General features: G+C 47.2%; 2 protein-coding genes across 3 annotated transcripts in view; one reads left to right on the top strand and one right to left on the bottom strand.

Moving 5' to 3' along the window:
- The window catches only part of PTDSS1 (phosphatidylserine synthase 1), a 101,287-nt gene that overhangs the window by 53,125 nt on the left and 28,894 nt on the right, over positions 1-19,268 (bottom strand). The window contains exons 3-4 of one of the 2 annotated variants that reach the window (XM_044293202.1): positions 6,513-6,626; positions 4,541-4,632 (exon numbers count right to left, since the gene is read on the bottom strand). In XM_044293202.1, coding sequence (XP_044149137.1) covers positions 4,541-4,632; positions 6,513-6,626 — 206 coding nt within the window. Of the gene's footprint in view, positions 1-4,540; positions 4,633-6,512; positions 6,740-19,268 lie in introns of those variants that run through there. The other variant, XM_044293200.1, reaches the window with a different exon arrangement.
- MTERF3 (mitochondrial transcription termination factor 3) overlaps positions 6,958-19,268 on the top strand; it is a 49,106-nt gene continuing 36,795 nt past the window's right edge. The window contains exons 1-3 of the mRNA XM_044293203.1: positions 6,958-7,014; positions 13,515-13,837; positions 17,113-17,265. Of these exons, the coding sequence (XP_044149138.1) occupies positions 13,531-13,837; positions 17,113-17,265 (460 nt within the window). The 5' untranslated portion in view covers positions 6,958-7,014; positions 13,515-13,530. The remainder of the gene's footprint in view (positions 7,015-13,514; positions 13,838-17,112; positions 17,266-19,268) is intronic.

Raw genomic sequence — 19,268 nt, 5'->3', positions numbered from 1 at the left:
CATTAATAGTAAGATGGGCAACATGAGGTTAATATAAGGTACTTGATTTTTTTATTTTTTTTTACTATTAATATGAAGCACATGGAAGTCCAATAGGTAAAACCTATTGCCTCACATTAAGACCTCATGCATAAGACCATATTTTGCATCCATGTCCGATTAAAATTCTCTTTTTTGCAGGGCCTGTTCATTTCTACCGGTCCTCAAAAAAAAAAAAAAAAATGCATCTGTGTGTCTGTTCAAGAGACAAGAATAGTAATTTCTAGTAATGGGAGTGAGAAAAAAAAAACCACTAGATTTTTGCAACCCCTGAGATGGTCGGCCCAATGCCGCAGAGAGCTGAATCACCCTCAACTCCAGAACATTGATTGGAAGGGAGCGCTCCTTGCGTGACCATACCCCTTGAACAGAGATTTTCCAACACTCCCCCCAACCCTTGAGGCTTGCGTCCGTTGTTAACATCTTTCAACAGAGAGGGAGGAACGAGCGCCCAGACGTCAACATCAAAAGAGACCATGCACCATCTGAGGGCCCGGCGCACTGGGGCAAGAAGACGCATTGGCCGATCCAAGAAGGCTGGGGAGCGATCCCAGCTGGACAGAATGGCTCGCTGAAGCGTTCTGATATGGAATGGAGCATAGGGAACTGCTTTGAAGGCAGAGACCATGTGCCCCAGAGCCCGCATGCAGTGACGAATGGGAACCGGAGCTGGCCGCAACAAGGGGAGAATCTGAAGACAGAGAGCGAATAGTTGGCCTGACAAGTGTCCAGTACCATACCCAGATAAGTCAACCGCTGCGATGGATAAAGACAAGACTTAAGCCTGTTCAGGATCCATCCGAAGCGCTCCAGGGTGTCTAGAACAATGTTCAAGCTGTCTGCCGTTCCCTGGAACAACAGACCCTTCACCAGGATGTCGTCTAAGTAATAGATCGCCACAATCCCCCTGGCATGGAGCAGGGCCATGACTGCCGCCAGAACCTTCGTAAAGACCCTAAGAGCCGTGGCCAGGCCGAACGGAAGGGATACAAACTTGTAGTGAAATAGACCAACTGCGAACCGGAGAAACCTCTGATGGACGCATATGGGCACGTGAAGATAAGCGTCCTTGATGTCTATCGAGGACAGGTACTGCCCCAGTTCCATGGATGCAATGACCGACCTCAGTGACTTTATCGGAATCTGTGGACGCGAAGGAAACACATGAAGCCAGTCGCCCACCAGAACGGAGAGCGCCGGGAGCCGTCCGTCATGCAGCGGAGTTCTTAGGGTTAAAGGACTTGGAGCCCTGTTGACGGGAATGCCAGGAAGGCTGAGGCTTGAAGTAAGGTTTGTGCTTCTGATCCGTGGCCAACTTGTCGGAGGCCCTCTTGGGGCTGGAGAAACTCTGAAAGCGGCAAAAAAAAGGCTTCCGCTTTGTTTACCTATTAGACCGCCCCCTGTTCTGTGGTAAATAGGTGCACTTACAACCTGCAGCGTCCGAAATTATTTCATCCAGGCGCTTACCAAAAAGTCTGCTGCTGGTAAAGGGGAGGGCCGTCAGGGTCCGCTTTGAAGCATTATCTGCCGCCCAGCAGGAGAGTCATAGGGTACGGCGAATAGCCACCAACAGAGCTGACGAGCGAGCCATAAACCTGGCCGCGTCCAAAGATGCTTCACAAATATATGCACTGGCATGCAAGAGCTGCAGGGCCACATCTGCAAGTTCTCCGAGGGGACTCCTGAGTCGAGACCCTGACGTAAATTACTTACCCGCTCTCCCATAGCCTTGCTCACCCATGTAGAGGCAAACACCGGCTGCAGCGCTGTGCCCACTGCTTCAAAGGCAGAATTTGCAAACGCTTCCACCTTCTTATCTTTGATATCAGAAAAAGAAGCCCCATCTGCCATTGGCAAGGTAGTATGTTTAGCCAAGCGGGAAACTGGCGGGTTCACTATAGGTGGAGTCGACCATTTCTTAGTCAAATCCTCCAGAAAAGGATAAAAGGACGTTCAAGCGTTTTGGCAATATGAAATGTCTACCAGGGAAATTCCACTCCTTAGAGAGAGAGAGGAATCAAACTCTTGGTGGTTGGGGAAACATTTGTGCGAGCGACAGGACCTTCTAAAAGGTAAAACTCGAGCTGGCAGACGACGGTGCAGGCTCCTAAACCTGCAACGTCTCAATAACTGCCGTAATTAGATTGTCCACCATGGAGGACAGTTTGGACGAAACAACATACTCTCTCTTCAGAACATGCCTCTTCAACTGAGGACACGTCTGAGTGAGACTCTCTAGAAGGAGGAGGAGAGGCCGAGGAAATGGAAGACACAGACACCCTTTTGGGGGAGGATGTTCTGACCCGTTTTGTGGGACGGCCGCGATGGGCATGGGCCCCATGATCCCGAGTCGGACCAGTCAGAGGACTTCCTTGCCGACAAACGCCCCAATATATCCACAATAGCTTTGTTGGTATTGGAGACATCCTGTACCACCGTAGACAAGGAATGCGCACATTCCGGATCTTCCGTAGGTTGGGCAGCAGGAAGCAACGGGTCCGGGGCTGAGCCACTTGATGGAGGCGCAGCACACGCAAAGCAGAGGGAGTCTGACTGAGGGGATGGAAATTTTGTGCGACACGACGCACAAGCAAAATGACGCCCCAAAGGGACCGCCTGCTTCGGGACCTGGGGTCTGGGCTCAGACATTGTGACAATCCTGACGCCGAGGAAGAGGGGAAGGTTAGGCCCTGTAATAAAGGGTCAAACAGCACTTACCCAGTCTGTGTCCCTCCAAGCAGCAAGCCAGTCCATCAGCATCCCGCCAGGTGCTTTTAATCCAAAAGTGGGCTGAGCCCACTCTCCCTCTGCTCTGCTGCTGGTGTGGGGGACAGGGCGAACACAAGCCCCGTCCCAAAATAACTCCGCCCCCTCCAGTAGTAGGCCCCAAATTAAGCGGCAATGTCCTCAACACAGAGGAGGGTAACTCCACCCCCTCCTCTCCCCAGCGTCCCTGAGCTCTGCAAGACGGACGCCCCAGGTGCCATTTAACATTTAAAGGGCTCTCATTACTGCCCATAGTACACGGCGACCACCACACACGAGGAGGAGAGGCACTATGGGCAATCTCCAAACTTTATACTCACTTGTCCGGCGTCTTCTGCCCCCCTGGCTCTAGCCAGATCACCACCTTTGGTGTGCGGCCTCTTGGTGAGGGACTCTACACCGGAAACAGAGGGGACTTGCGGTCGGAGGCCGTGGTGATGTGAATGCTGGCGGGAGACAGTTTTTACAGGAACCTCTGGTCCTGCTTTTCTTCCGGAGCACGGGAAGGAGCAGGGGGTTTGGGTGACCCCCTGGTCTCCCGTCTCCTGGATGGGAGTGCAGGCAGTTTTACGGACTGCCTGAAGATTCCCGCTAAAGAAGGAAAGAAGAAAATAAATAAATAAATAAATAATAATAATCAGCAGACCTGCAACGCAGGGAGATCTGCCTCCTACAGACACTAAGCTAAAACGGATTTAGCTTGGTCCATGTAGGAAGGGTATATAGCTGAAGAGGGAGGAGCTTACACTTTGTGCTTAGTGTCCTAGCGGCAACAGCTATACCCATGGTCAAGCCTGTGTCCCCCAATGATACGGATGAGAAATGCGGATTGCACATGGAAGGTGTCTGAATTTTGCGGATCACACTACAGCCACACATGGAGTGCCCAGCCTCTTCAAACAGCAGATCGGGGACCCAGGTGTCGGATCCCGGCCGATCTGATATAGATGACCTATCCTCAGGATAGATCATCAATATTAATTCCGGGATAACCTCTTTAATGTAAAACTTCCGTTTTTAAATCAATGCATGTGCCGCACAGTAATAGTAAGTGACCCCATCAAGTACCTCCTCACATAAATGGGCAATCCCTACTTTGCAAAAAATTAAAATAAAAACACACCATAAGGCCGAATGCACACGGCCGTGTTCCGCGGCCGAGAGCGGTCCGTGGTATCCCGGCCTGGCATCCTGTTGAGAGCAGGAGCGCACGGCGTCATTGGTTGCTATGACGCCGTGCGCTTCATGCCGCCGCTGGACTACAGTAATACACTATACGAGTGTATTACTGTAGTCCAGCGGCGGCATGAAGTGCACGGCGTCATAGCAACCAATGACGCCGTGCGCTCCTGCTCTCAACAGGATGCCAGGCCGTGTTACCACGGACCGCTCTCGGCCGCGGAACACGGCCGTGTGCATTCAGCCTAAGGTTAATGTTCGGGTATTTTTTTTTGCTTGCATCTAGGATTGCAATACTTTTTCTGGTATTGAAATCAAACTCAAAATTCTGGTATTGCCACAACTGCAATTGTTTTGTGTTATGTACCGCATACTCCTTTCGTATGTACAGCGCCATGGAAGGAAAGGTGCTTTCATAATAAATACTACAGTACACATGGCTATATACAAGTGGTTTTCAAATAAATTATGACACGTGAATAAGTTATTTTTTCCCCAATCGCGCTCCCTTGCAGGTGAAGAAGTGGCAGAGATAAACATAAGAAGGATACGTTACCATTGGGGAAGGCTAAGACACTGATAATCAGGAAGAAGAAGATGACGGACAGGATTCCTCTCCATATATTGTCTTCTGGGCTCGTGTCTTCCCTAGAACGCAAAAGGTTAGAGAAACGTGAAACGCAATTTTTGTGCTGAACCCCCAGGAACATCCGCAGTGTGAACGCTGTGGATGTTTCACTGGTGTCGCAGTTACAACAGTAGCAAAGTCGACGAGATTGTCCGCACATAACTTGAGGTGCAGATATGAAATCCACGGCTTATCAATTTATGCTGCGGATTTCTGCCGCACATTTCATTGCAACGCAGAGGGTTAAATCCGCTATGCACTATTTCAGCCAGATAACACTGCAGAACACCAGCTACACATGGCTGTACCCCAAGGGCCCGTTCACACAGAGGAATTGTGGCACGGACGGTGGCCGTATGGTGTCTGCCTCTCATCATTTTCAGTGCTGCAGTTTCGCGGGCCGGCGGTTTCAATCCGTGACCGCACCAAGAAGAGACAAGTCCCTTTTTGGCGCAGTGTTCGGATGTAGGTGGTTTAGCTCTGAACATGGGGACTTCACCGCGACCAGGTGAAGTGAGTCGCGATGATGTCATTCTACTGCCTCACAGGATTCAGGCCTAGTAGCCTGTGGCCCATGTTCTGGACAGTGGGGACCGGAGCCATAGCCTAGCCATAAATTGGCACCATCCCTCCCAAAGGCAGATTGGCCTCTGCCTGAGGCAAGATGCTCATGTCGCCTCATGGCAGATGCGGCCCTGGGCAGAGGAGGTCCAGGCCTTACTACCCGGGCCTCCTTGACAGTGCCGTCTCCGTAGCAGGTGCCATGGCAGTAAGTCAGCAGCTGTACTGCAGGAGGCTGGCAAACCGCGAATAGTACGTAGCCGTAAATGTGATTTCAGTGAAAGTATCAATCCCCCCCCCCCCCCCTGCAAAATCAGCTTATCGCTTCGTCACATAGCTGCAAAGATTACTGCGATCCTGCTCAGTGATGAGACACAGCGGAACAGCGTAATCCTGTTACGTAATTGGGAAAAATCATCCTGGGCCTGGGGCCCCAGAACAGCTGGCCGTAGAAATGAACGGGTGCTCTCAGCACATTCAGGGGGTACCAGGTTCTAGAGGAGGGATTTATCATCTCCTTTTCATCTGAAAAGTGGCAAACTATGTGTCGCACCTCTGGTTTTTAGGCCGCCCTCGCCACTTTTCCTAAAGGGGGCATGGCAAGGGCAGCAGGGGGCGCGACGAGCAGCCATGACAAATTTATCTTCATTTACGGCAGTTTTCTGATGCAGATGAAGCTAGAAATGTACTGCAGCGCCGATGTAGATTTCCGTTTAAGCGCACGGACTGCCGCAGGAGGTGCTTAATGTATGATGAGGCCTCCGGCAGCGCAGGCGTATCAAGACCGGCGCAGAAAGCAGCGATCTTGATAAATCTCCCCCTAGGGCAGGGGTCAGCAACCTCTGGCACTCCAGCCGTTACAAAACTACAGTCTCCAGCATGCTCCCTGCCCTTCCATGGGAGAACAGTTGAGCAGGTGCGCATGCTAGGAGTTGTAGTCGGAGGTTTCTGATCCCTGTTCTAGCCTCTACTGATGACGCATTAGTGGGTGCAGATAGCGGTCCGAGCCCCCCGACAGTTCTCACTGGTGTCACTGGGATATTTAGCGTCATAACCTCATTGTTCTGCACGGGGATGGAAAAAAATGGTGAAAGGCAGGCAAGAACTGTTCTGCTGTCAGTGAGTAGTAGTACATCACTGAGAGTAGTAGTACATCACTGAGAGTAGTAGTACATCACTGAGAGTAGTAGTACATCACTGAGAGTAGTAGTACATCACTGAGAGTAGTAGTCCTTGCGATGCCGCTTCCCCACATGCAGAATACATGGATAAGCACAGAGCAGACGAGATGTGTCACTGCAGGACTAGATGGCACTGCTGGGAGTTGTAGTGCGCTTACCTGGTGAAGGCGAAGTACATAAGACTGATGATGGTGAAGGTGAGCAGGGTGATGGTGTGCGGCCTGTAGAAGAAGTCTATGGTGATGTCCTCCACTTGCTGTTCGTTGACCATCCTGAAATGAAGTTTATAGTTGACATCGTCTTTGCTCAGGGTCCTGGAGCGCAGACAAGACGCCATGTCCCCTCTGCGCACAGGAAGTCAGCGGCCACACTCACAGCCCGGAGCGTACCAAGCAGAAGCGTGCGGGAGGGGGGTGGCGCTCTAAGCACGCAGCATGCCCGCCTGCTCCTGACTGTGCGGTGTATAGGGTATATCTGTACCGTGTATCACTTATGCAGTGGTTCTGATAGTAATTATCCATCCTCTGAGCTGTAGCTGTATACGAGGACAGGAAGTACCCCCCCCCCTGTGGTTACAGAATGGTACAGGCCAAAGAGGAAGTGCTTGGCTGTGCTTGGTACCCACGTGGGTAGTGACCTGCGGAGGGGCTGAGGTGACAGGTAATGTGTACAGGCGGCGGCACTACTGGCACTGCCAGGCACAATACGGGATAATTATGGCGCAATGGCATTCATAACTCTGTACTATCTCTGCTTGCTGCCAGTGAACAGTAAGCCTCATTCACACGTCAGTGTTCGGTCAGTGATTCCCATCAGTGATTGTGAGCCAAAACCAGGACTGGAGCCTCCACAGACATCAGGTATAAGGCTAGGTCTACATGACGACATTTGTCGCGCAACAATTTTTATAATGGCAGTCTATGGTGTCGCACTGCAACATGCGACATGCTGCGACAGTCGCAGAAAAATCCATCTCGAATGGATTTTCTGCGACTGCTGCGTCGCAGTCGCAAGATGTTGCAGTGCGACACCATAGACTGCCATTATAAAAATTGTTGCGCTACATATGTCGTTGTGTAGACCTAGCCTAAGGGAAAGATTTCCTCCTGTTCTGTGTTTAGAGCCGCACTGGTTTTGGCTCACAATCACTGATGGAAATCACTGACCGAACACTGAATGAGGCAAGGCTGGAGTCATATGTGATGGAAAATCCAGTGGGGAAAAAACGCACAAAAAAAGGCAGGTATTACATGTGGTTTTTGCTGCGGTAAAAACATCAGCTTTCACTCTCTGTATTGAGAAGGGTGAAATCCGCTGGATAAATTGACAAGCTGCAGATTTCAAATCCGCCATATCGCAGTTTTTCTGCTGTGCGTTTTTTTTGTTTGTTTTTTTTTTTACGCACCCTTCTGAAACTCTCATCCACTTTGCTGATAATGTACAACGCTGCGGATTTTTTTTTTGCGGATCCATTGTGTGTGCCTATACTTGTCCGCAAAACGGACAAGAATAGGACATGCTCTCTTTTTCTTGCAGAATGGAACCACATAAAATGGACGCGGAAATCAAACGATGACTATCCGCATTTTTTAACAGCTCCATAGAAATGAATGGGTCTGCATCCTATCCGCACAAAAAAACGGAACGGACACGGATACAAAATACATTCTTTTTTTTACCTCATGCTTTTTAATGGTGTTTTTAAGTGGCTTTTTATAAAAAAAAAAAAAGGTGTCCAAAAAGTCATTTTTTTCCCTCCTAAAGAGAAGATCCAAAATTGCCTGACAAAAAGCCAGAGACATGAACCGTAAAATTTTTAACAAAAATGCCACTGGCCAAAACACACTTGTATGCCCTGTGTTCCATATTCCCCGCAGACTTTAACATCTGAAGCCAGTGATTTTTAAAGCAGGAAACGCACCTCACAAAAATGCAGGTGCGGAAAACTTATAAAAAAACGTGAAAGTCCCAGAAAACAACACAGAATATCTATGTGGGAACAGCCCTGACCCCTTTGAGGTCCATCTGATTTTGTGCCAAAAAAAAGTGTATCTCCTTGAAAGTTTTCCTGCATTTCACTAAGGCCACCTGCACACGACCGTATGTATTTTGCGGAACAGGAATGAAAATACGTTCATGTGCAAGAGGCCTAAGACCCCTTTTAGACAAGCGAGTGTCTCGCTGCGATCTCCCAGCACTGCCGGGGTCACATAGCATTATATTGATTTTATGATGCTATGTAACCCTGAGAGGTCTGGAATGTACTGGATATGGGCTCATGCACACAAATGTATTTTCTTTCTGCTTCCATTCCGTTTTTTTTTTTTTTTTTAGACGGTATGCAGAACCTTTCACTTTAATGGGTCCGTAAAAACAACGGAAGGTACTCCGTGTGCATTCCGTTTCCGTTCCGCAAAAAAGTAGTGCATGTCCTATTATTGTCCGCAAATCGCGGCCCAAGGCCCCATTCAAGTCGATGGGTCCGCAAAAAATACGTAGCGCACACGGAACACATCCATATGTCATCTGTATTTTGCGGATCCATACTGTAGAAATGCTATGTCCAGCCCATATTGCTCATGTGTTTGGTGATTTAATAAGTTACTGTTTCCATTTACGATCCGCAAAAAATAAAAAATAAAGATCAAATACGGAAACCATACGGATATGTTTTGTGGAATAACGGAACTTAAATCGGAGAGAAAAAAACAACGGATCCGTGAAAAACAGACCGCAAAACAACAACGGTCGTGTGCATGAGCCCTAACACTGACATAATGCTGTCAGTGTTATACAATACATTCCAGAACTGGTCCTATGTGACCCCGGCAGTGCTGGAAGTTCAGGACGGGTGCTGCACTGCGAGTCCGGAGCGTGACACCCGCTCGTCTGAAAGGGGCCTAAGGCTAGGTCTACACGACGACGTTTGTCGCGCGACATTTTGTTGCACCAATGTTGCGCGTCAATTTTTATAATGGCAGTCTATGGTGTTGCACTGCAACATGTTGCGAGTGCGACGCAGCAGTCGCAGAAAATCCATTCGAGATGGATTTTTCTGCGACTGTTGCGTCGCAGCATGTCGCATGTTGCAGTGTGACACCATAGACTGCCATTATAAAAATTGACGCGTGACAAATGTTGCGCCCTATGTGTCGCGCGACTTATTGTCGTCGTGTAGACCTAGCCTAAAGGTATGTTCACACATGAAACATTTCTGTGATTTAAAATCCGTTCTCTCCATCTGAATGGGGTTATCTCTGCAGCAGGTGCAGGACAGTCACAGAAATCTGCTGTGTGTGCATTTACCCGTAGGCCTCACTCGCATTCATCTGTGTGCTATCTGCATTTTTTGCACACTGACTCATTCATTTCTATGGGGCCGCGCACATAGCCCTTATTTTTGCAGATCTGTGTGACCGTTCCGCAGATTATAAAGTGTGTCCTATTGTGCTTCCTACTGCAGATGAGGGAGTGGGAAAAGTCACAGGGAAGGCCTCTGCAGATCCATTGTTTGTCCATGTGCACAAAGCCTCATGGCTCATGCACACGACCGTTCTTTGGGTACGCATCCAAGCAGCGGCTGAGATGCGGACCCATTCACTTCAATAGGGCCGCAATAGATGCGGAAAGCACTCCGTGTGCTGTCCGCATCCGTTGCTCGGTTCCGTGGGCCCGCAAAAAAATAAAAAAAATAGAACATGTCCTATTCTTGTCTGTTTTGCAGAAAAAATAGGCATTTCTATTAGGCCTTCACAATATATCGCCAAAGCAATCGCAATTAATCGCCATATCGCAATCGCCAATTGGCCGACCCAAAAATGCTGCAATTATATTACCATATTTTTCGCTTTATAAGACAAACTCCCCCCAGTGCGTCTTATAAAGCGATGGTTGACTTTTTACGTGGTTGACACGGATGTATCGTCGGCCGCTATGCTGCACAGCGCGGCCTGCGTTACATCAGTTACAGTGCGGGGAGGGAGGAGGGGCTGGAGGCAAGTCGTTATTTTAATGAACAAATGTTCTTTTATTTATTCTATTTTATTTCTCTGTTCTGTGCAGTGCGATTAGGAAAATGGCAAGTTTTGTATTTTGTACTTTTGCAGTAATGCAAATATGTTATTTAATTTAGTAAAAGATGTTTTATTTTGAAAAACACTGTGCATTTCAGTTCTTGAGTTAAGCATAACTACATTTCAGCATTATCAGTAATTTGTGTGTGCTTTTGCCTTGAAAATCCAAGCAAATAGACCTCAAGCACAATTCCCTTAAAATATCGCATCGCATACCGCTATCGCAATTTTTAGGGCCCTAATCGCAATCGCACAAAATTCCCATATCGTGCAGCCCTAATTTCTATCATGGGCTGTGCGTTCCATTACGCAATTTGTGGACCACAAAACATGGCGCGGCAGAGAACAGCCTGTCTGAGTTCCCCGGATCCGGCCTAGCCAGATACTGCCGTTCACCGTTTCGGCTGGACAGGTTTTTGTTTTAACGTTCCATGAAAAACAAACCTAGTTTCAGTTTTCACACACTGAAATCGGCATGTTTGGTCCAGAAAATGAAGTAAATTGAAGGGTATTCTGGGTAAATTAAGTTATCCCCTCTCCACAGGATAGGGGCTATTTATTAGATCGGTGGGGTTCTACCACAGGGACCACCCCTGATCACAAGAACAGGGACCACATACCCCCTTGAAATGAAAGGAGCTGCCGCGCACGTGCCATAGAAATTAATGGAGTGGCCGCATGCATGCCTGACCGGCTGCTTTATATATTTCAGGGGGGCTGCAAGGAGTACGTGGCCCCCGTTACCGTGACTGGTGGAGGTTCCAGTGGTAGGACCGATCTAATAGTTATCCCGTTGATAGGGGATAACTTAAAGGGATTCTTTCACCTCTTGTTACGCTATAGAGATGCGGACATGCACGGCTAGATCGCCGCTAGCATGTCCGCTATATACCTGTCCCATAGCGCTGTCTGGTTTTATTGAGTGTAAAAAATGATTTTATATATATTTAAATCAGCCTGGTAAGGACCCCAAGGGGCTGCACTAACCGCTCTGGAGCCCAGCACCGCCTGCGTCCTCCGAATCTCCTCTTTGCTCACAAAGTTAGATCGCCGTAATCTCGCGATGCGCGAGCTAGCGCATGCGTAGTTCGTTCCCTGTGCTGATGCCAGTACAGGGAATGAACATGATGCCGACACTGCGCGTGCGCTAGCTCGCGCATCGCGAGATTTCGGCGCTCCAGCTCTGTGACAACAGCCAGCAAGGAGGAGATTCGGAGGACGCGGTGCGGTGCTGGGCTCCTTTCCGCTGGACTCATCTCCAGATACAGGACTCATATCAGGTCATTTGCATATGGATCAAAACTGTTTTTTAACACAATAAAAGCGCAGAGAGCTATGGGACTGGGTATTGCGGATGTGCTAGCGGCCATCTAGGAGCCCATGTCCTCAGCTCTATGCGCAAAATCCTGGTGACAGGTTCCCTTTAAAAGATCACAAGGGAGTGTATTTTGACAATATCGCCTTCTAAAATGCTACCATGCCCCTTTCACACACTTCTTTATCCACTTACGGACACTGGATATTTTAGGTCCTAAAAGACACCATTTTTTAAATTTTGGTTCTTTTTTATTTTCGGGTATTTTTTTCATCGATTTTTTTTTAACTTTATAAGGAATCATTTTTTGCATTGAAGTTAAAAATAGTTATTTTTATGCCATAGTTTTTTTTGTTTTTTGTTTTTAAAGAGGTTTTCCAATATCTGATCGTCTGACATCCCGCAGCCCCACTGATCAGCTGTTCTGCAGCTGCCCCAGCATCGGAACAACACAGCGCCATCCATTGTGCTGCAGATGGTGGTTCTGGTCCGCATACGATCTGCTTTTTTTGAGGATCGGATGCGGACCCATTTATTTTACACTGTGTGCACCGTCTTCATCCTTGTGTCCGTTCCACAGCCCCACAAAAAACATAGAACATGTCCTCTTCTTGTCAGTTTTGGAGACAAGGAATGGACATTTCTATTGTGGTGAAAAAAGAAGATGGCAGCATGCACATGGCCGTGATCCGCGATTTGCAGACCTCAAAGCAATTACAGCCTTGTGCATGCTTACTCTGTGGTTTATTACAATACACATGCTTGATAAAGGCTAGTCATAGCCGAAACGTCGCTGTAATTTTTATGCCTTGCTGTGAGGCGTTCGTTTGAATAAAGAGGATTTCGTGGATATGCTGCTGTGGCCTCCTATCTTTTTCATATTACAATACACAGGGATCAACAAAATTTTTTAGCTTTCCATTTTATTCCATCATTTATCCTCTGCCAGGTATAGTATATAGCCATGGCAGTCCTTGGGGGCCTTTACTATGCCTTATTACTATTACATTTTTTTATTATTATAATTTTTTTGTTCTATATTATTGTTGTTATTATTATTATTATGTTTATAAATAATGTTTTTATTCTTAAGGCTACTTTCACACTGGTGTTTCGGGGCTCCGCTTGTGAGTTCCGTTTGAAGGCTCTCACAAGCGGCCCCAAACGGATCCGTACTGCCCTAATGCATTCTGAGTGAATAAGGATCCGCTCAGAATGCATCAGTATGGCTCCGTTCCGCCTCCATTCCGCTCAGCAGGCGGACACCAAAACACTGCTTGCAGCGTTTTGGTGTCCACCTGGCGATGCGGAGCCAAACGGATCCGTCCTGACTTACAATGTAAGTCAATGGGGACGGATCCGTTTACATTGACACAATATGGTGCAATTGTAAACGGATCCGTCCCCCATTGACTTTCAATGTAAGTCAGGACGGATCCGTCTAACTTACACTTAGACTTAGACTTTTTTTTTACATTAGTAATGCAGACGGATCCGTTCTGAACGGATACCAACGTTTGCATTATAGGTGCGGATCCGTCTGTGCAGATACCAGACAGATCCGCACCTAAACGCAGGTGTGAAAGTAACCTTATTTGTATTTATTATTATGATTATTATGTTTGTAATTACTGTTTTTATTCTTTATTATTTGTATTATTAGTATATCATGCCTTTATAGGACCCTATGAATAGAATAGAATATGGTACCATGCTAGTGCTCACCGCAGACTATAAGAATTACAGGAATTTTACTTTATTTCTTTTTATAGATTTCTTTGGTGAAGGATGGCTCTGTGTATGTGTCAGAGGGGCGCTAGATGTCTGCTGTCCGCTCTGCGTCATTCTTTGGCCACAACCCCTCGGCAGCTGAAGAGCGATGATCCTTTCTCGTCACATCAGTTTTCCCGTCAGTTTTTTATGATACAAAACACAGTGTGGAAAAGCATTTTTCAGTCAAGAGCAGCCTGTACACAATCCAGCCCTGAGAATGGTGTAATGGTCACCCACCCAGCGAGCAATCTGCCTTCCATCAGCCAAAGTCAACACAAGACCATTGTAATATCCAGAGTGGAAATGGATCGCCTCCCAGAAGGTACGACAGTGCTTGTCACACCCTGAAAGCCACGAGCCCAAATCATAACACAAATCTTTTGCTGTAAGTCTACTTTTGGCTTTCCGTTTGTGAGATCCGTTCAGGGCTCTCACAAGCGGTCCAAAACGGATCAGTTCTGCCCTAATGCATTCTGAATGGAAAAGGATCCGCTCAGAATGCATCAGTTTGCCTCCGATCTGTCTCCATTCCGCTCTGGAGGCGGACACTAAAACGCAGCTTTTTTTTTTTTGGTGTCAGTCTGACGAAACTGAGCCAAACGGATCCGTTCTGGCACACAATGTAAGTCAATGGGGACGGATCCGTTTTCTATGACTCAATCTGGCACAATAGAAAACAGATCCGCTCCCCATTGACTTTTAAGGCTACTTTCACACTAGCGTTCGGGTTTCCGTTCGTGAGCTCCGTTTGAAGGAGCTCACGAGCGGACCCGAACGCAGCCGTCCAGCCCTGATGCAGTCTGAATGGAGGCGGATCCGCTCAGACTGCATCAGTCTGGCGGCGTTCAGCCTCCGCTCCGCTCGCCTCCGCACGGACAGGCGGACAGCTGAACGCTGCTTGCAGTGTTCGGGTGTCCGCCTGGCCGTTCGGAGGCGTGCGGATCCGTGCGGATCCGTCCAGACTTTCAATGTAAGTCAATGGGGGACGGATCCGTTTGAAGATGCCACAATGTGGCTCAATCTTCAAGCGGATCCGTCCCCCATTGACTTTACATTGAAAGTCTGGACGGATCCGTCCCAGGCTATTTTCACACTTAGCTTTTTTTTGCTAATATAATGCAGACGGATCCGTTCTGAACGGAGCCTCCGTCTGCATTATTATGAGCGGATCCGTTCAGAACGGATCCGCCCGAACGCTAGTGTGAAAGTAGCCTAATGGTGTTCAAGACGGATGGCTGTGTTTGAGCTCATGCCGCTCTACAGAGCACTAGTGAGACCTCATTTGGAGTATTGTGCGCAGTACTGGAGACCATATCTCCAGAAGGATATTGATACTTTGGAGAGAGTTCAGAGAAGAGCTACTAAACTGGTACATGGATTGCAGGATAAAACTTACCAGGAAAGATTAAAGGACCTTAACATGTATAGCTTGGAAGAAAGACGAGACAGAGGGGATATGATAGAAACTGCTAAATACATAAAGGGAATCAACAAGGTAAAAGAGGAGAGAATATTTAAAAGAAGAAAAACTGCTACAAGAGGACATCGTTTTAAATTAGAGGGGCAAAGGTTTAAAAGTAATATCAGGAAGTATTACTTTACTGAGAGAGTAGTGGATGCATGGAATAGCCTTCCTGCAGAAGTGGTAGCGGCAAATACAGTGGAGGAGTTTAAGCATGCATGGGATAGGCATAAGGCTATCCTTCATATAAGATAGGGCCAGGGACTATTCATAGTATTCAGTATATTGGGCAGACTAGATGGGCCAAATGGTTCTTATCTGCCGACACATTCTATGTTTCTATGTTAAAGATAATTCAAACCGATCCATTCTGAACGGATGCAGACAGTTGTATTATCTGGACGGATCCGCACCAAACGCGAGTGTGAAAGTAGCTTAAATTGGAACCAAAAAAATTCACAGATGAGCGTTTGTCAGTCTAGTAAAATAATAATCCTTTGTATAAAAAAATAAAAATAAAACCTACCCATTTAACAAAAAAAAATGAGTGGCTTAAAGAAACACTCTGGGCAAACCATTTTATACCTGGTGGAGGACCTGAGGGGCGGTGCATGACAAAGGGGTTCAAAGAACATTAAGAGAGGCTACCAGTGTCTTGTGCCGCCCTTCTAGAGGTCGCACTACATTTTTTCCTAGAACATGCTTGTCAAGGACGCATGACGGCAGGGCCAGCCTAAACACAGCGTTAGTACGTAGTCTACGCATGGAGACTCATAGCTTTTCCTAGAAGCTGTGTACACAGAATGGATATTTTTAGTCAAGGCTATCTGCAAAATGTCTTCAATTTTGTGTATTTAGTGGCCTTGGAGGAAAGAAGTAAAATGGGTGCTAAAGTGCACACACACTAGCGTCCAATGTATAGTCAGAATCGGCCTAGTTTCACACTGGCATTGTTTTCCGCTACTGAGATTCCGGCAGAGGATCTCAATACCGGGGGAAAAAACCATTTCCGTTTAGTCCGCATGCACTCTGAATGGAAAGAGATCCGTCAGCCATTCCTGATGTGCAAAATCAAAACGGATCAGTTTAATTCCGGTATTGAGATCCTCTGCCGGTTCTCAAAACCGGAATTAACAACGCAAGTGTGAAGCTGTCCTCACTTGTTTCACAAGCACTCGAGGTTAAGAACCTGTTCACACCATCTTTTCTGTGTCCGTTCAGCACTTATGCCAAGAAATACTCCTGATACAAGTCTATAGATATGCCAAAAGTGTGTCCGGACAGGGAATTGTTCTTGGCATGTAAAGGGAGTCTGTACCGTAGGTGCCCGAAACATAACCATACCTTTGTTTTGAAAATCTGGTCCTCTAATCCTGAGATGTGCTGCCCGGACACGGGCACTTCCGGGTCCTCAATTCTTCCCGAAAAAAATAGAACAGGTTCTATTCTTGTCTGCAATTGCGGACAAGAATAGGCATATTCTATTAGTGCCGGCAATGTGCGGTCCGCAAAGTGTGGAACGCATATTGCCGCTGTTCGTGTTTTGTGGATCCGCAAAACACAATGCGGACGTGTGAATGGACCTAACGGCTGCAAAACATCAGGGACTGCCAATTAAGGGGAGGAGCTGGGTGGCGGTACTGTCAGAGTAGCAGTGCACCCAATGGCGTGGCCCTGCCCGTGGTGCACCAGAAACCTTATTAGTATAAAAAGAAGAATTAGGATTAGAGGACTGGAATTGGAATGGTTATGTTTGGATGCACCGGCCCCCCATAGCGGTGTGTTTACTTTCAAACAGATTTTGGAAGTGGCAGACTTCGTTTAACATTGCTGACACTTGCATTTAAGGCTACTTTCACATTAGCGTTTTTGGCGGATCCGTCATGGACATGGTCCGTTACCATAATACAACCGCATGCATCCATCATGAATGGATCCGGTTGTATTATGTCTTCTATAGCCATGCATTCCGTTTTGTTCAGTTCAGTTTTGTCCCTATTGACAATGAATGGGGACAAAACTGAAGCATTTTCTTCCGCTATTGAGATCCTATGACTGATCTCAGTAGCAGAATTGAAAACGCTAATGTAAAAGTAGCCTAACTCTTATATGTTTTTATTTTATTTTTTGACAAGTGCTGGAAGATGTTCCTCCTATTTCTCCACTGGACGTGCTCACGGATGAGGAAACTGCTCTGGTGACACCACCTCCTCCAATCCCGCCAGAGTCTTTTACGCTTCAACACTATGTGGCTAGTTCAGAAACTCTGCAAAAGCTTGTCATGCTCGGTGAGTGGGTACACGCCATGGTGTTATCAGTCTGTTTTCTACGTCTAGGCTTCTTTATAACCTGATTTATTATATTCAGACCCCCAACGATAATGTTTCAGTGACATGTTAGAAGATTTAGAGGTGGATCTTGGGTTGATCTCAAATAGCAGTTTCACACAGTAGCCACATTTATGAGGAGGGAAGACTGTCAATCAGTGATAGGACCGTCTCCTCATAGAGGGAAGGCTGTCAATCACTGATAGGACTGTCTCCTCATAGAAGGAAGGCTGTCAATCAGTGATAGGACCGTCTCCTCATAGAGGGAAGGCTGTCAATCACTGATAGGACCTCCTCCTCATAGAGGGAAGGCTGTCAGTCACTGATAGGACCGTCTCCTCATAGAGGGAAGGCTATCAGTCACTGATAGGACCGCCTCCTCATAGAGGGAAGGCTGTCAATCACTGATAGGACCTCCTCCTCATAGAGGGAAGGCTGTCAATCACTGATAGGACCGTCTCCTCATAGAGGGAAGGCTGTCAGTCACTGATAGGACCGTCTCCTCATAGAGGGAAGGCTGTCAATCACTGATAGGACCGTCTACTCATAGAGGGAAGGCTGTCAATCACTGATAGGACCGTCTCCTCATAGATGGAAGGCTGTCAGTCACTGATAGGACCGTCTCCTCATAGATGGAAGGCTGTCAATCACTGATAGGACCGTCTCCTCATAGAGGGAAGGCTGTCAGTCACTGATAGGACCGTCTCCTCATAGAGGGAAGGCTGTCAGTCACTGATAGGACCGCCTCCTCATAGAGGGAAGGCTGTCAATCACTGATAGGACCGTCTCCTCATAGAGGGAAGGCTGTCAGTCACTGATAGGACCGTCTCCTCATAGAGGGAAGGCTGTCAATCACTGATAGGACCGTCTCCTCATAGAGGGAAGGCTGTCAATCACTGATAGGACCGTCTCCTCATAGAGGGAAGGCTGTCAATCACTGATAGGACCTTCTCCTCATAGAGGGAAGGCTGTCAATCACTGATAGGACCGTCTCCTCATAGAGGGAAGGCTGTCAATCACTGATAGGACCGTCTCCTCATAGAGGGAAGGCTGTCAATCACTGATAGGACCGTCTCCTCATAGAGGGAAGGCTGTCAATCACTGATAGGACCGTCTCCTCATAGAGGGAAGGCTGTCAATCACTGATAGGACCGTCTCCTCATAGAGGGAAGGCTGTCAATCACTGATAGGACCGTCTCCTCATAGAGGGAAGGCTGTCAATCACTGATAGGACCGTCTTCTCATAGAGGGAAGGCTGTCAATCACTGATAGGACCGTCTCCTCATAGAGGGAAGGCTGTCAATCACTGATAGAACCGTCTCCTCATAGAGGGAAGGCTGTCAATCACTGTTAGGGCCGTCTCCTTATAGATGGAAGGCTGTCAATCACTGATAGGACCGTCTCCTCATAGAGGGAAGGCTATCAATCACTGATAGGACCGTCTCCTCATAGAGGGAAGGCTGTTAATGACTGATAGGACCACTTCCTGGACTTCAAAGCCCAGAATGAGCAGAAATTTTAATGAATGAAATACACATTTTACTAAATCTTTTCCCATAATACTATACATCAGTCTGCTCATCTCCTCCTGCTCTATAACATGCTGCCTGTATATTACATTTTCATGGTGACTGGTTCCCTTTAACATAGCTAACTAGGCCCACTTTTCTACCTACGGTACTTTTCCAAACTGTAGTGAGTGGTGGAAAAAATGCAAAAGGGTGCAAAAATGTTTGAACAAGTGACCTCAAAGAATCACAAAAGCCTTATTTTGCGACTTCTTGAAGACAAAATTCTGGAGTGCAGGACATGATAAATTCTTCCCTATGTGTAAATGAAGCCTAATGGAATAATAAACTTAAAAAGGTGTTATAAGTGACTAAGTGAATATAATAATACTTTATTAGGGTTGTTTCACACTTACAATGTTGATTTCCAGTATTGAGATCTCAATTCCGTGAAAA

The sequence above is a fragment of the Bufo gargarizans genome, chromosome 5 (genome assembly GCF_014858855.1).
Source record: "Bufo gargarizans isolate SCDJY-AF-19 chromosome 5, ASM1485885v1, whole genome shotgun sequence".
Taxonomy (NCBI): Eukaryota; Metazoa; Chordata; class Amphibia; order Anura; family Bufonidae; genus Bufo; species Bufo gargarizans.
The sequence above is the reverse complement of the archived record's forward strand: the minus strand, read 5'-3'. Positions and strand labels throughout refer to the sequence as shown.